The 17,392-nt window shown below is 45.9% G+C and overlaps 1 protein-coding gene across 1 annotated transcript; it reads left to right on the forward strand.

Moving 5' to 3' along the window:
* Positions 1 to 205: 205 nt before the first annotated feature.
* Positions 206 to 16,917, forward strand: DDX27 (DEAD-box helicase 27). Its single transcript, XM_006206669.4, has 21 exons — positions 206 to 578; positions 2,232 to 2,378; positions 3,531 to 3,590; positions 3,849 to 4,014; positions 4,614 to 4,657; positions 4,783 to 4,869; positions 5,557 to 5,662; positions 6,773 to 6,946; positions 7,623 to 7,773; positions 9,840 to 9,939; positions 10,076 to 10,217; positions 11,131 to 11,284; positions 12,079 to 12,160; positions 12,272 to 12,449; positions 13,626 to 13,732; positions 13,930 to 14,032; positions 14,751 to 14,845; positions 14,941 to 15,064; positions 15,594 to 15,681; positions 16,535 to 16,609; positions 16,738 to 16,917. Exons 1-21 carry the CDS (start codon positions 486 to 488, stop codon positions 16,754 to 16,756), a joined length of 2,295 nt encoding a protein of 764 aa, XP_006206731.1. The 5' UTR covers positions 206 to 485; the 3' UTR covers positions 16,757 to 16,917.
* The last annotated feature ends 475 nt before the right edge of the window (positions 16,918 to 17,392 follow it).

Consider the following 17,392-nt stretch of genomic DNA (forward strand, 5'->3'; position numbering starts at 1 on the left):
AAGTTAGTTAATAAGTGTAGAAGTACTTAAGTTTTTTTTTTTTATGAAAATAGGTGTTTATTGTGGGAAAAAATCTAAAAAGAAAATGGAAATCACTTATAATCCTACCATCTAGAGACAATCACTGCTAACGTTTATTGACTTTCCTGACACAATTTTTTGTACATAAATACAGAGCTTATCCACGCACCTCTTTAGACTTCCTCCTCCACACCTCGCACACTTCTCCAACCGTCTCACCGCTTTCTGAGCACCAAGATAATAGAATTTATTTAACACAAACCCCGCCCTTTGAGAGCGTCACACAAAACCACGCCCCAACTTGCCGCATGCGCTCTGCAAGAGTTGGGGGGGGAGTGCACGGTAGGGGCGGCCTCCAAACGGAAGTGGTGTCAGCACATGCGCGGTGACGACGCGGAGGCCGCGGAACTCTGAGGGCCTGACGGCGCACCGCGCTGGTTTCCGGAAGTGGCTGTTGAGGCAACATGCTTGCGGAGCTGGGTTTAATCGGGACCATAGGCGACGATGATGAGGTGCCAGTGGAGCCCGAGACTGACTCCGAAGACGAGGAGGAGGAGGTAAGAGCTATCGCGGGTGGGAGCGCGGCGGCGGGCAGTCGATGTCCTTGACCGCTTCCCTTCCCCGTGAAGCTTCAGGCCCCTGCCCCAAGTGCTCAGCAGCCTCTGTCAGGCCGGCAGGTGTGCCTGGGTCTCACTCGGACCCCCCAGATCCTCCTCAATTTGCTCGCCACTAGCTTTTCCTCACCTCGCCTGTGCCCGTGCCATTCCATGTTGCCTTGGTGAACTCAATACCCATTCACTGAACTGATATGTAATCCAGGGTCGGTGTCATAGAGATCTAGAGTCAGTCCTGGGTCCTACTCAAGGAGCCCTGGTTATCCATGCGTTCATAAGTCAGTACTTATTGAATATTTACACGTGCTACACCAAGTGTTAAGCATCAGGACACAGCAGTGAACAAGATGGGCAAAGAACACCACTCTCCTGAAGCTTATGTTGAGGTGGGGAGTTAGAGATGTTAAACAGTATGGCAGTTAAAAGGGGATCAGTGTCACGAAAAGGTATACTCACCCTTTATAAGGATCCAGCTCAGGTGATTTCTCTTCTGCGGCCTCATCTGCCCAAGGACACCTCCGTTTCGATGTCCCTTGGCCTCTAAAATTCAACTTTTCCAAAGCTGAACTCTGATCTTCCTCCCCCTCCCCACCTGCTTCATCTCAGTGGAGAAATCTTAGAGTCATTCAGCTTCTTCATCCTTTCTCCCCACCAGTGTTTTGCAGGCTAGCTCAAGGATCTCCCTTAAGCTTCTTCCCCTCTCAGTCCACACTTTTCCCTAGTCCAAGCCACTGCCATCTTGCACCTGAATACCCACAGCCCAAACATACCTGGTCTCTAGCACTTTCTCTTGCCACCCCTGTAAGTGTATTTTCCACTTAGCAACCGAGTGATCTTTTCACTTCTTGAATGGAAAACCACCACAGAAAAGGACTGAAGCAAATTTGGCAAATGACAATGCAAAACTCCAAGTATGAAGTGCTATGCAACCATTGGTAGTTAAACTAGGCACGAGAGAAATGATATAGAATTATTATTAGTAATAAAGTTTTGAGTCAGAGTTCTTATGAGATTGTTTAACTCAGGTAAGAAAAAAAATGTCAGTATAGCACTTTTTAGTTCTCAGGGCTTTTTCTTCTCAGTTTATCCTCCTGAAGCCACAGTTCAGCCAGTCCCCCTTCCTTTCCAGTTTCCAAATGTATGAGTTTTTAAAGTTATTTTTTGTTTTGTTATTGAGTTTTAATTTAATTAAGTTGTGGTCAGAGAACAGAGTCTATATAATATTGACTTGGGGGGAACTTACTGGAGATTTGCTTAAAAGGCCTACTGTGTGATTCATTTCTGCTACTATTCCATATGTGCTTAGAAAGAATGTGCATTCTCCAGTGCAGTGTTCTATGTTCATTGGAATGAAGCTTATTAATTGTGTTGTTCAGATTTTCTACAGACTTATCCATTTGTTTTCTGCTTGATGTGTCAGTTAGTGAGGTGTGTAAAAAATCTCCCAGGACAACTGTAGGTTGGTCTGCTGCTTCTTGTCATCTGTCTGTTTTTGCCTTGTATATTTCTGTTCTCTTATTGGATATCCTCATTTCCTTCTTTTCCTAGTGTTCTTTCATCTCAGTCCCACAGTCATTTGCTTCTCCCTCTTCCCAGGGGCCCATTGTGCTGGGCAGAAAGCAGAAAGCCTTGCAGAAGAACCGCAGTGCCGATTTCAACCCTGACTTTGTTTTCACTGAGAAGGCGGGGATGTACGATGGCAGTTGGGCCATGGCTGACGTCATGAGCCAGCTCAAGAAGAAGGTGAGACTGATAGTGATAGGCAGCTCTAGGCCGTGGGCTATTAAGATTGGGCAGTGGGTTGCAGGGTCCAGTGGTTTAGGAATACCAAATGTTACATATAAATTGCTTGACTTAAAACATGGACATAGCTATGTTAAATGGTCTCTTTTTCAGCTGTTCACTCCTTGTTTTGATTATTAGAAAGAAATCTTTTTTAATGTCGGTTTGTAACAAAGAACCATCTAGTAGGTATCCTTGGTAGTAGTTTTTGATACATCTAGACTCTGCCCCACAGATACTGTCATTCTTTGTCACTTGCCAGGTGACATCACGTGGCCTTACTGTTTAGGGTCCCTGGTTCCCACACAGCACAGCCACAAACGTCACTGTCATCTGCTTGTTTGCCGATCCCATGCTTTTCTTTGAGTCTGGTTAATAAATAAGCAGATGATGTGTGAAAGTTATTTTTGATTTCATGCACTTCCAAGAGAAATATTGCCTGCTCAGAGCAGTTTAATCCAGACTCTGCTGGTCCTTGTTCTGACTGAAATAAAGCAGCATTGTCTTTTCAAGGTCATGTCATCTTGAGAGGATGTTTTTTCTTTTCATATGGACCCCCATGTAATTAAAGTCTTGGCCTTATAAAGCTTATACTCTAGCAGGCTTGGAAATGACTAGACAAGTAATTACACAGTTAATTGTAGCTGTGGTAAATGCCTTAGCAGTTTAGGGTGCTTTGAACATGCGTAAAATGGGCCTACCATTACTTAACCTCTTCTTTTTCTTAAGTTTTAGCAATATCCAGTATTACCTGAATTTGCTCAGATTTCAACGTTCTATTTGAGAGGCTAAATTATGTCTGACTGGCAAGGGGAAGAGTTTTTCTAAGTAGCATTCAGATATAATGTGACATCTCTTGGTCATTGTATCATTCTGAATAGTAAACACCTTCTGAAATGTGGATGTTCTTACTGGTTCCAAGTAATCTAAAGTTTTTTCACAAACAGATAATTTATTTAATTTTTTGTGTGTTCATAATCTACAGATTGATTAATCTGTCCAAGGACAAACAAGCATTTCCTATATTAATATGAGACACTGCCTTCAGAGAACCTTGCCTTGCCTCTTTCCCATATGTCTGTTTCTTTTTCATCTCTTTATTTTTTTCTGCAGAGGGCAGCCACGACATTAGATGAGAAGATTGAAAAGGTTCGAAAGAAAAGGAAAACAGAAGTGAGTAAGCAAAACAGTTACTTCTCTTTGTAAGTAAAGCCCTGAGCTTTACTCTCAGCACGACCCCACCGTTTCTCTCTGAGCCTGGGTTGGAGTGAGGCTGGTAAAGGCAGGCTCCTCTGTGTGTCTGGTTAATATTCACTAGGAATCTGCATAGTATTCTTGCAGGCTGGGGAATATAATGTTGCTCTTTGTAGATTCTGGATTTCCTTAAAGCTTGTAGTTGCCTTGCTTTATTACAGTTTTTTTTTTTTCTAGGCTAAAGAAGCCAAGTCTGAGAAGTTGGAGAAAGAGAAAGAAGTGAAGGAGGGTTCTGAACCAGAGGAGCAGGAAGACCTCGAAGGGAAAGATGAGGAAGGCTCAGAAGATGAAGAATCAGAGAGTGACTACTCGTCAGGTGATGAGAACATCCTCACCAAAGCAGGTAGGTGATGCTGTCAGAAATGGGGACAGGAAGTTGGGAAGTGTTTGTTTGCCTTTCCTTTGTAGGCTATTCTATGCTCTTCTGCACAGTTACACGTAAGATCTCCATACTGCACTCCGTTCTTTTAGCTTTTCTTTTTTTCTTGGGATTTTGTTAGGGTGGTTGTACTTTGCAGGCAGAGTTTGCTCTTTTCCTCATCTCCAGTCATACCCAGCTGCTGGCACCCCTATGACTCCAACTTATTTGGGGTGCTAGGTCCCCCACATCCCACCTCAGATGGGTCCAGCCGCATAATGAGTGCTCCGTAAATGTTTCTTGCAGAAATGAGTGCTAAAGCATCATTATATAGCACAGTGGTTGAGAGCCTGGTCTCTGGAACTTGCTGAGTTTGTTTCCTGTCTGACCTTGGATGAGTGACTGACCTGCGCAGCTGCACGACGTCCTCATCTGTGGGGTGATGCTGATGACAGTAGCTCCCCAGGTCTTGGCGTGGATTCAGTGAGGTGTCCATCCACATCCCACACTTAGGTCCATGTCCAGCAGACTGTGAGTCCTCAATAAATATGAGCCCTGATTATCAGCTCTCGTTTTCTCCATAGATACCCTCAAAGTGAAGGAGCGGAAGAAGAAGAAGAAAGGACAGGTGAGCGTGGGCTTGGATAACAGTGTGCAGCTTGTTTTTACAACCTGAAAGGATTTTGAGGTCATTTAGTTTTCTTGAGCCCTTTTTGCTGAATTCTTATTCTGTCTTTTGATTTTCTGGTGCAGGAGGCAGGAGGATTTTTTGAAGATGCATCTCAGTATGATGAAAATCTCTCATTCCAGGACATGAACCTTTCCCGCCCTCTTCTGAAGGTAGTGGCTTCTTTTGTCAGCCATGGGATTCTTGCAGTCTCCATGTAACTGGGCTCCCTGCCCAAAACTGCACTCTTCGCCTCCTAAACTCTGTTGTGCACACAGCTGTCAGAGAACCCTACACACATGTTCTGTCTTGCCCTGTATGGCCCTGCCCCATGTGGTCCCCTCTGATGATGTATTTTAGTGCTCACTCTGCTCTGGCCGCACTGGCCTCCTCAGTGGCCCTCAAACAGGTCAGGCGTCTTCTTCCTCAGGGCCTTTGCACTTTGTGATTCCTTGTGCCTGGAAGGTCGTTCCAGAAATCTGCTTGAGGTGCTCCTCACATCTTTCAGGGTTCTCCTTGGTCCCTTGCTCAGTCCTCTTCCCTAACAACCCTGCTGTAAATTGCACTCACCCCTCCCCTCCTGCCCTCCAGCAGGCCCTTCGACTGCTGTAGCCTTCTCCGTAGCATTTACCTTTTTAGGAGGTATGTTTGTTTTTTTCTACCAGATTCTAAGATTCCTAAGGGCAGAGTTGCTATTTCTTTTGTTTACTGCTATATCCTCAGTACCTAGAATAGCTTCTCACACACAGTAGGTGGACTGAGTGGCTGAGGGGGATTGAAACCTGTTTGGAAACCTGCCTTGTTTGCTTCATGTGAGACTCCCCTTGCCCCTCCTGTCTGACCCTGTCTTTTCTCTTCAGGCCATCACTGCCATGGGCTTCAAGCAGCCCACCCCGATCCAGAAGGCATGCATACCTGTGGGTCTGTTGGGGAAGGACATCTGTGCCTGTGCAGCCACTGGGACAGGTGAAAAGGATAGGGACTTGGGGGTGGGGGCGGGAGAGGAGGAGGCAGGAGGATGTTCAACACAGAGTAGGCTCTAGGTTGACTTACCAAGAAGCCACTTTGCTAAATATGCACACATAAATTTTAATGCGATAAAGATTATATATTCTGTATCGTAACTTCCTTTTTTTTCTACTTTTATAAAAAATACACTTCTTTATTTGTAAAATATATAAGTTGATTTTCACAATGTACTTTCTAACCGTAAATGTTCAAATCAGATCAAGCATAAAAAGGAAAAAAACTAACACTTTTTCATACAGCTTTTACCACATTTTTTTCCAATATATTTTCACAGAATTCTTTCAAATAACCATCAGATTTATAAACTCATTTTTCGGAGCCTAGTACTAAGGCTTTCTCAGATAAGTAACTCTCCTTTTTTAAAAAACTTCATATATATTTTTCTATTCCTTTAAAACCTCTACTTTTTAAAAATAGAACAGTCACAGGTCACAGGTTTCAGAGGGTCTGGTGAAGGTCATCTTTATTTAATCCTATCAGGGCGTGTCTGTGACCGTGACCACCTGTCACTCCCATTATAGGCCCCGTCATAGCAGTAAATATTTTATAAAAGGGCTGTTTATCACAACATTGTATGTTAGTACAGGTAACTATACACTCATGTAATAGAATAGAAGAGAAATAGTCATGGACTAGGATACTGTCCAACCAATTTAAGAAAGTAAAGAATACTTAAATAGGAAAATACATGTTAAGTTTTTTTAAAAAGGGAAGTTACTAAACAGAATATATAGTGCTATTCTATTAAAATTTATATTTTTACATTTCAATTAAAAAAAGATTGATAATATAGATACCATTACGTTCATTCTTATCTATGGTTGGCTGAACTGTGGGTGATTTTTATTATTATTATTATTATTTTTTGTATTTCTCAGACTTTTTACATTAACCACATGGTATAAAAATCAGAAAAAGGTTTTATGAAAAATAAGTGGCTTCACTTCCCTCTGAGCAGAGATGTAGGTTTTCTGTGCGCAGGTGAAAACTTGAACCTGGGAGGGACCGAAGCTCTTCTCATTGCTGTCCTGCTGCCCTTCCCTCCAGGTAAAACTGCAGCTTTTGCCTTGCCCGTCTTGGAGCGTCTGATCTACAAACCCCGCCAGGCTCCAGTGACCCGCGTGCTGGTGCTGGTTCCCACCCGGGAACTGGGCATCCAGGTACACTCCGTCACCAAGCAGCTGGCCCAGTTCTGCAGCATCACCACCTGCCTGGCTGTGGGTGAGTGTCTGAGGGAGGGCTGGCTGCCCTGAGAGACTTAGCATGTGGAAGATGGATGTGCCCCACTGTCTGAGGGTGATGGGGGCCAGGAAAGCCTATTTGTGAATGAATCCACTTAAGAACCAGATGACACATTGTAACTGACTATAATTCAATTAATAAATAGAAAACAAAAAACCAGATGACAAGGTTTCATAGTAAATAGTGGGGAGATGGGAGGTGGTTTGCAGCCTTACAAAATGATATTTCAAAATTATGAAAAAAAATTTTTTCTTGGTACTGAGCAAATTTAGGATATAATTTTTGCTTGGCATGAGTAATGAATCAAATATTATTTGCGGCAGAATTTTTCTGATGGTATTATATGAGACCATAAACTAACCTTCATTTTATCCTCCTTATGTGGTGGGAGCTGTAGGCGACGTGGAAAGGTAGCAGTTTCGCAGCTGCTTCTCTCAGTCCTTGGATGGTTGAATCGTTCTAATTGGAAGTGCCTTTGTATCATCATCTTTTTTGCTTTTCGCACTTAGCACAATTGTAATTAAATAACCTGTCTCTCCCAGTGTATTGTAAAATCCACATGAGCGGGGCCTTTGTCAGTCTTGTGCTCTGCCATTTGCTCATCAGTACTGGTGAATGACTCAGCTGGCCACCTGGTGGGCTCTTCCCTTTGCAGGTGGCCTAGACGTGAAGTCTCAGGAAGCAGCCCTTCGGGCCGCGCCTGACATTCTCATCGCCACCCCGGGCCGGCTCATCGATCACCTCCACAACTGCCCTTCCTTCCACCTGAGCAGCATCGAGGTGCTCATCCTGGATGAGGCTGACAGGTACACCTGACATGGTGGGGTCCCAAGAGCCACAGCCCTGATGGGAACCTGCACTCCACATTCTCCTGCATGCTCTCACCAGTTCAGCTGCTCACGTGCACCTTTGTCCATCTTAGCCCGGATTATCCTGCTCTCTTTCTGTCCCTTTCCGTAATGTGATGGTTAAGAGGGAAGGTAAGTCTAATTTGGACTCTGCCTCTTCCTGAAATTGGGAAATGTTATTTAGATTCTCAAAGCAAAACCTTTTCTTGTTTGTAAGTGTGGATAAGTACCCATCTCATGGTGTTGAGGATCCAAGGAGTAACTCTGGTAAAGTGCCAGTGCCTAGCGAGGAGTCAACAAACAGCCTCTAGTACTGTGATGGGGACTCCCTCTCTCCTTCCCTACTTCTTCCTTCTCTCTCCCTCCCTCTCTCTCTTCTTGCCTTTCTCTCACTTGTGTCCCATCAGCTCACCTTTTCCTTCACGACGTAACAGGATGAACTCTTAATGAACTGGACTAATGTGGAGGTGGCAGGGAAAAGAAGCCTGTTCAAGTTCACTCTCAACTTGAAGCATCTCCACACTAACCGGATCCTTAACCCATCTTCTTATCCTCTATGCCTCTCCCCTTCTTCCCATCCCAGTGAAGGGCAGATCTGTCGTTCTGTTGTTCAGGCCAAAATTCTTCAGTACCATCCTTGTCTCATTTTCACCCCCTACCCAGGACATCCACTGGTCAATCCCGTCTGCACACGCCTACTTTAGGGCTTCTCTTCTGCTCTTGTCATTTCCTCAGCTTGAAATGACCTCCTTTACCTCGCCAGGTTTCTGCTCCAGTTGTCACTTACCTGAGGGTCCTCTGCTGGCCACTCCCTATAACAGTTTCTGCCCTCCCCTCATACCATCATCTCACCCTTCCCTTCCTGCCTTACGTTGTCCAAGGTGCTACACCTCCTTGACCCCTTGCACTGTTACCTGAATGCTCGTGGGGTGGCTGTGTCCCTCCTCTCCCCAGAACTTCATGTTCGAGAAGGGCCGGCTTTGCGCTGCTTGCTGCCACATCCCAGTGCCCAGGGCTGTGTCTGGAATCTAGCAGATGCTCAGTTGGTGTTGAATAACTGATTGGCCCTCTTGACCATTCTTGAGGCCTGAAGGAGGTAAAGGAGATCATTCTAAGCCTAGGGAACACCATCTGATTTAGGTTTTAAATATCAAAAATGTCAACACCTATGGAAAATTTCAGATTAAGGAGACCAAGGAGACATGACAACTAAGTGTGGTACCTGATCCTCCTGGAGCCTGAACTGGAGGAGAAACAGTCAAGGATTGGATCAGTTGAAAAAACTGGAGTCAAAGCAATCTCACAGATTATTATTACCTGCAAAAACAAAGGTGCCTTTACCAGGGGAGAGAGCTGGCAGACACCACCTTAACCAAGGGGCCAAACTCACATCCACTGAAACAGACTGACGATCTGTCTCAGGGTGGATTGAGAGAGAAGTTCACGGCTGCATCTGCGCACGTTGTCCCAGCACTGATTGTTGAATCTAGTCACTGGGAAATAATTAGATGCAGAGTGTGGAAAAGCGTGAGGGGACTTTCTAGACTAAGGAGACTAAAGAGACATGACAACGAAGTACAATGTAGGAACTTTGATTACTGGACTAAAAAAATAAGACAGCTGTAAGATGACATCTTTGGGACAGTTAAGGAAATTTGAATATAGACTGTACTTTGCTTTAGGTAATATTCAGACACTTGAATTTCTTGAGTGTGATAATGACATTGCACATGTAGGAGAAGGTCATTGTTTTTAGGAAAGATGTGCTGAAATATTTAGGGGTCAAGGGTCGTGATATCTGCAGCATACAGTTGAGCAAAAGAAAGATAAAGCAAAAGTGGCCAAATGATAATTCTGGGTGAATCTTGGTAAAAAGCTAAGATAACACTAGTAAAATAAGTAAATAAATGAGCCTGGAACATAACCATTGGTAGTATCCAAACATCGCCTGGCTGGTGTTTTCTGCTTGAGATAGCCTCGAGCTCAGTGCATTTCTCTGATTCCTCCCCTCCCCTGCCCACCAGGATGCTGGACGAGTACTTTGAGGAACAGATGAAGGAGATCATCCGAATGTGTTCCCATCACCGCCAGACCATGCTCTTCTCAGCCACAATGACGGATGAGGTGGGCTGTGGGGAGCCGGGCAGGGAGTGGAAGGACAGTGCAGAGGCCCCCAGGGCTGGCTGGGCTGTGGCAGGGGCTTGCTTTCTTCCTCGCCTCCTGGCAGGCCGGTGAGCATCCCTGTCTTTGTGCCTGGCAGGTGAAAGATCTGGCTTCTGTCTCCTTGAAGAACCCCGTGCGGATATTTGTGAACAGCAACACGGACGTGGCCCCCTTCCTGCGACAGGAGTTCATCCGGATCCGGCCAACTCGGGAAGGGGACCGGGAAGCTGTTGTGGCAGGTGAAAGCCCAGGGTGGGGCTGAGCAGGGTGGGGCACTCGGCCCCCCGGGTGGTTGTCCCCGGATGCCCCCTCCATCCAGTACCCCCTAACTCAGTGTGATACTGCTGCCCGGCTGCCCCTCACCTTCACTAGTTCTTCCTCCCTTTCTTTCAGTGAGTCCCCTCCCTCCCACCATCCAGTCCTCTTTATATCCTGCTGAACTACCCACCTCCCCGCAGCTGGCCCTCTGGCCCTCCATCCCGGCCACTACTGTGTTGCCTGATTATTGCAGCAGCCTCTTACCTGGCTGTCTGCTTCCACCCTGTCCCTTGGTAGCCCCGTCTCCACACTGCAGATCATTCCAAAGGACCATTTATAATCGAGCATTCGCTCCTGTTCCTTTGCTATTTAAAACCCTCTAGTGTCTTGCGTTACTCTTAGGCTGAAATCCACGCTCCCTAGCGAGTTCCATAAGATGCTCTGAGACTTGCCCCTGCCTGCGTGGAGCCCCCTGCCTGCCTAGAGCCCTGGCCTTAGCACCTCAGCTCATGGTGCTCCAGCCACACTCACCTGTTTTCGCTTTTCAAACCCACCAAGCTTTTATGTTTTATGGGGCCTTTTATGTTTGCTCTTTCCTGTGCCTGGAATCTCCCCCCAAGTCTTCTCATGGATGAGCCTGTCTTGTCATTCAGCCTAATGTCACCTCTTCAGGAAAAGTCAGCCCTGAAGCCGCCCCATCTTCTCTTAACTCTCTCATGGCATTTATCCCCCTCAAGAACTGGGAATTGGCTTCCCTGTCTCTGCCCAGGAGTGGGAGCGCCACAAGCAGGGACCTCACCTGCCTCCCCCATGCCAGGCACAGCAACCAGTTTGCAGCCGAGGAGGGAGTATGTGTTGGAGGCGGCTGCCGGCTCACTTTTCTCTCCCTGGCAGCTCTGTTGATGAGAACCTTCACCGACCATGTGATGCTGTTCACCCAGACCAAGAAGCAGGCCCACCGCATGCACATCCTCCTGGGGCTCATGGGACTGCAGGTGGGCGAGCTCCACGGCAACCTGTCACAGACGCAGCGGTTGGAGGCCCTCCGGTAAAGTCTGGGGGGGCTGAGGCTCCTAGCCATCCTTCAGAGAGGGCCCTCTTCATTCCCGAGGGAAAATACTACCCAGAGGTCGTGTTAGAGCAATAGCAGGGGACATAGCACAGTTCCTCATTTCAGACATTTTAGCCTAACCATTGTAAGCTCATGTCTAGATATATTCAGAACTTGGACTTTGTAGAAAACGATAGTCTTGCCCCAGGGCCTGAGTGTGGGAGCTGCTGGGATCACAGCCGGAAATTCTGACCTGGGAAGCTGCAGCACACGTTCTGACTTCTGCAGCTTTTCCAGAGAGTGCCCATGCCTGGGTCTGCTAGAACGAGATCTGGAATCAAATTCCAGGCCCTGTGCTTTTTCATGTGATTCCTTGTTTACTTCTTGGAGAACTGAGTCACCTTGGTAGGCAAGGAGGAACCCTTTAGAACTCTCCACCTATGCATATTCATTGTAGGCAGCTGAGTGTTGTTTCTTAAAGAAAGGCTGTTTTGAATGCTGAGATATTTGCATATTCTACTTCCCATAGTCTAGCTTTGTGGTTCCCAAACTTCTGTATTTGTAGGAATTGCTGCTTAAAGTGATGTGCAGAAAACTACGCTTGCTCTGTGTTGTGGGATGTTTAGGGGGCTTGTAAGTATTGGAGGGGATGACATTTAGGATCTGTCCTCACTGTGATGGTCTAGACTCTTCTGCTTGACTCCGGAAGGGTTTGTGTTCTCTCTGCTGGCTCAGGCCCCTGCAGAGTACTGGGGTCAGATATCCAGCCACAAGTTTGTGGTTATTTTCAGGCGCTTTAAGGATGAACAGATTGATATCCTCGTGGCCACAGATGTAGCAGCCCGTGGACTTGACATCGAGGGGGTGAAAACGGTGAGTAGGTCTCATCCTCCTTGAGCTTTTGGTGGAAGTCCTTTTGCCTCCTCATGTCACCCTGTCTCTGCCGACTCCGGGTCTGACTGATGCTTCACTTTGGTCTTCCAGGTCATCAACTTCACGATGCCCAACACCATTAAGCATTATGTTCACCGGGTAGGTCGAACAGCTCGTGCTGGCCGGGCTGGGCGCTCGGTCTCTCTGGTGGGGGAAGAAGAGCGGAAGATGCTGAAGGAGATTGTAAAGGCTGCCAAGGCCCCTGTGAAGGCCCGGATCCTGCCCCAAGGTCAGCAGGCATCAGTGCAGCAGCTCAGGGGGTTTGGATGCGTGGGGCAGTGTCCTAGATCAGATGGGATGGGGGGAGCAGAGGATAACAGGTGAGTGTGCGTTGCAGTTAGGAGCCAGATCTGAACCCCAGCTCTGCCACTTCCTTGCTGTGAGGCCATGGGCAGGTCTCCCCTGGCCTCTCTAGGCTTCAGCCTCTCTGTGAGTGAAAGGGAGTGAGGAAAGACTTGTGCCCTAAGTGCCCTACTCGTAGCTGTTTGCTGGCCTTTGGGAAGAGAAGGTCTCTTCTTGAGGCAACATCCCCACTAACTCCTCCCCTCCTTCCTCTCAGTCGGGGCAGAGGGTGGGGAGGGGGTCCACACTAATTCTTTTTAGATATCGTTCATTCTATTTGTTGTTCTCATCCATAGGGGTTATATAAAGTACATCCTTAAGAAATTTCTTTTAATTACAAAAATAATATGTAATCAGTGTTGGAAATAAGTAAATCAAATAAGAGCAAAAATGTAATTATATGTGAAAGAGCTCACCACTTAGCATTTAGTTACATAGCTTTGCAGACCTTTTCTTCCATTCATAGGTTCTTTTTTTTCCTTTTCATTTAAAAATTTTTCACTTAATTTATTCAATCTGTTGCTGTTTATTCTAGTTTACGTATTGGGGATACAGCAGGAAACAAAACAGCTGATACTCTGATGGGGAAAGACAATGAATAAGCTAATAGTCGATGTGATTGAGAACGACATGAGAAGTGCCTCCTTTAGAAACGCTGTTGAGGACAGGCCTTGAACAGATGGCATTTGAACTGAGTCCTGGATGATAAGGATGAGTCAGCCATGGGTGGTCTGGGGACAGAGTGTGTCCAGCAGAGAAAACCAGGGCAAAGCCTCTGAGATGTGAACACACTTGGTGTGGGAGTAAGAGAAGGAAGGCCAGAGGGTCCAGGGCATGGTGAGCAAGGGGGACACAGAGGTCAGAGAGGTAGGCAGGAGCCACATTTAGGAGTTTGGAATTTATTCTGGGAATATCAGGAAGCCTTTGCGAAGGTGTTAAGCAGAGAAGTCATACATTAAAAAACCTCAGTTTTCTATGTCACTGAATACCCATCTGCCGTATTTTTATCAGCTACACTATATTCATCCTTATTTTAAAATTTCTTTTGTTCTCTTCCCTTGAGATGTCATCCTCAAGTTCCGGGACAAGATTGAGAAAATGGAGAAAGACGTGTATGCAGTTCTGCAATTAGAGGCTGAAGAGAAAGAGATGCAAAAGTCTGAAGCCCAGGTGAGGCTGTGGGGAGCGCTCTGGTCCACCATGCTGCTTGTAGGCAGACTGCATGGGCCCCTGCAGGTCTGCCTTTCTGAAATGCTGTTTGCCAAAAGGCTCATCAGAGCCCCAGGCATTTGCAGACTGGCTCCTCGTGCAGCTGCCGTGTTATATTATCATCAGATGCAAGTTTCACCCTTTTGTTGTCCCCACAGATCAACACAGCACAGCGGCTCCTGGAGAAGGGGAAGGAGGCTCCGAACCCAGAGCCTGAGAGGAGCTGGTTCCAAACCAAAGAAGAGAGGAAGAAGGAAAAAAGTATGTCAGGGAGGTTCCTCAAAAAGCTAAAAATAGAATTATCGTTGGGCCCAGCAATTCCTCTCCTGGTTCTATACCCAAAAGAATTGAAAACAGGAAGCTAAGCGAATCCTTGTATGCCGGTGTTCACTGAAGCATTACTCACAATAGCCAAAGGGTGGACACAACCCATGTCCATCAACAGATGAATGGATACACAGAATGTGGTATGTACGTACAGTGGGATGTATGATTCAGCCGTGATGAAGTTCTCATACTGCTACAAGTATGAACCTTGAAAACATGCTCAGTGAAGTCATCCAGACACAAAGGGACAAACATCTGTCATTCCACTTAAATGAGGTACCTAGATAGGCGAATTCATAGACACAGAAAGTAGAACAGAGTATCACCAGGGGTTATGGGGAGGGAGTTATTACTCAATGCCTACAGAGCTTCTGTTTGGGATAATGAAAAAGTTTTAGAAACAGAGAACAGTGATGGTTGTACAATATTGTGAATGTAATTAATGGTACTGAATTGTACACTTAAGAATGGGTAAAATGGCAAATTGTATGTTACATATATTTTGCCACAATTAAAAGTAAGGAAGATGTTTATTTAGATACATATATAAGCCCTTAAGTACCAATTTAAAATATGTGTACTTCTTATTGTAAGTTTAAAAAAAGATTTTATAAAATGGTACCTGAAATCTCATACTCTCTTCCCATCCCAGTTGCCAAGGCTCTGCAGGAGTTTGACTTAGCCTTAAGAGGAAAGAAGAAAAGGAAGAAGTTTATAAAGGAAGCCAAGAAAAAAGGGGAGATGACAGTGAGTGGCTCCCCTCTGGAGTTGGGTCCCTGCCCAGGGTCATGGGTCAGCGCTGCCTGGTCTGTTCCATACTCACATGTCATTTTTCTCCCGAGGCGGAGGAAAGGTCCCAGTTTGAAATCCTCAAGGCACAGATGTTTGCTGAGCGGCTGGCCAAGAGGAATCGCAGAGCCAAGCGGGCCCGAGCAATGCCTGAGGAGGAGCCAGTGAGGGGCCCTGGTAGGCAGATGGGAAGCCCGAAGGGGCTGGTAGGAAGGTTCTGCCTGATACCTGTGCTTGTGGTCAGGGGGAAAAGAGGAAGATGATAAGAGCCCACGTTTTTTGAGTAGTGAGTATGTACCTGTGTACAGCTGTCCTTTTATTGGCTCCAAGTGGTCAAATGACCCCATGGTTAGTAGGAAGAGCTAGGATTTGAATCCAGGCCTTTCTGACTCTGGAGCCTAATCCTTACCAGCTGCCACTTGGAGGAGGGGGTCAGAGTAGAATGAAGCAAAGATGTTTTCAGCTCATTTTACATTTAGGTGGTCCATTCCAGTTTTGGACTCTGCAGTCATCCTTTGGAGTGGTTCTTCACACCTGGTACTCTGAGTCCTTAACTCTTTTCTGCTGGGATCTGATGTCTTGCTTCCATATCAGTAAAACATCAGGCCAGAGCATCCACTGAACTTGGAACTATTACCCTGAGCTTAAGGGGATTTAGGAGTTTGGACCAAAGAGGACATGTCTAATACATTCTCTCTGTGCACAGTGAAGAAGCAAAAGCAGGTGAAGAAATCTGTATTTGATGAAGAACTCACCAACACTAGCAAGAAGGCCTTGAAAAAATATCGAGCTGGGTAGGACTTTAAGTCATCTTGGAGGTCTCTGTCTTCTGATGAAAGCTCTGAACCTTCTCTCTTTCCCCACTCCCACTCCTTATACACCCACAGCTTTATACCACAGACACATCTCGTTTTATTGCACTTCGCAGATATTGCAGTTTATACAAACCGAAAGTTTGTGGCAATCTTGTGTCATCAGGTGATAGTTAGCATTTTTTAGCAATAGAGTATTTTTTAATTAAGACACATGCATTGCTTTTTTAGACATAATGCACACTTAATAGACTGTAGTATAGTGTAGACGTAACTTGTATGCACTAGGAAACTCAAAAAAATCCGTGTGACTTGCTTTATTTCAATACTCACTTCATTGCAGTGGTCTGGAACCAGACCTGCAGTATCTCTGAGGTCTGCCTATATATAATTTCAAGGGCTCCCATCTACCCTCTCCCTGCCAGTCCAGGGTGAGAATTAAGACAAGTGTTAAGACTCTCCTGCCTTGGAGGTGACATGGCATATTTTTGGTTCAGAAATAGCTTTCTCTCAGGGGAGTGACAGAACCCCAAACAAAGCATCCCGGTCTGCTCTTGGGCATGTTGTTCCTCCCCACATCCTCTGGGCTGCGGCTGGGGGCTGAGTAGACCAAGTTTTCCAAGTAGTTTTCCTAGAAGGAAAGGCCTCTCCCAGTCTTGTTTTGAAGCTGGGCCTTGACTTCTAAAAACCCGTTATCAGAAATAGACACAGGTTTAGAACCTCAGGCCCTGAAAATGACGCGTTTGTGGTGCTGTTTTGTGTGGGAGCTGGTGGAGCAGGTGGGGTGAGACATTGCTGGTTTGTTCAACATCTTGTTGTCTTTTCTCATTCACAGCCCATCCTTTGAAGAAAGAAAACAGTTGGGCTTGCCCCACCAGAGACGAGGAGGAAACTTTAAATCTAATTCCAGGTACTGTTTGCAGTTTTGGAATGCCAGAGGCTATGAGTGGGGTTGGAGAAGAAACCTGTCCTGGAAAGTGAGCTCCTCCCTCTTTCTGGTCTTGGGGGTGGTCTTTATTCTGCTCATTTTCTTCATAGATACAAGAGGAGGAAGTAGCCGTGGTGGCTTGAAGAAGCTCGTGGAGCGGCTCTTAGATCCCTTCCTTTGGGAAGTCATCCTGGCTTGGTCTCTTTTCTCCGTTTGTAAAAAAAAAAAATGCTTTAAAACTTTAATAAATCTGTGTCATTTGTACATTAAAAAGGAAAAGTTGGGGGTGATGGTGGCATGTAGCTGGTTCCTGAGCATCCTTATCAGCCAAGGCACCTTTCTTGCTGATTAGCTTTCATATAATGAATATACCAAATGGAAGAAGGTATTTTGGGGAGGGTGAAGAAACCAGTCTAACTGTGTGTATCTTATTCCTCTGTCTCTTCCCTCAACAGCACAGTCTTTGTCATTTACTAGCTTGGCACTGCCATGTATAGTTGGAATGCATCTGTATGCTTGTAGAGGAGCTGGATGTGGAATGAGGAAATTCTTGCTAGAAGTTCTCTTCTGTTGATGTCCTAGAACCAAAGGCTGTCATTTATTGAGCATCAGCTGTGCACCAGACATCCTGTGTACTGAGCACTGTCTCATTCAGTTCACTACACCTCTAGAAGCAGGTACTATTTATCCCCACTTTGCAGATAAAGAAGCAGAGGCTTAGAAAGATGGAGTAACTTTGCAAACTTGCAGTTGGGAATTCAGGGT

Source organism: Vicugna pacos, chromosome 19, assembly GCF_048564905.1.
Source record: "Vicugna pacos chromosome 19, VicPac4, whole genome shotgun sequence".
Classification (NCBI taxonomy): Eukaryota; Metazoa; Chordata; class Mammalia; order Artiodactyla; family Camelidae; genus Vicugna; species Vicugna pacos.

Coding starts and splice junctions, on each gene's coding strand:
- DDX27 (XM_006206669.4), top strand. CDS start 486: ATGCTTGCGGAGCTGGGTTTAATCGGGACCATAGGCGACGATGATGAG. Junction 3,591..3,848: donor GAAAGAAAAGGAAAACAGAA/GTGAGTAAGCAA, acceptor TTTTTTTTCTAG/GCTAAAGAAGCCAAGTCTGA. Junction 11,285..12,078: donor CAGCGGTTGGAGGCCCTCCG/GTAAAGTCTGGG, acceptor GGTTATTTTCAG/GCGCTTTAAGGATGAACAGA.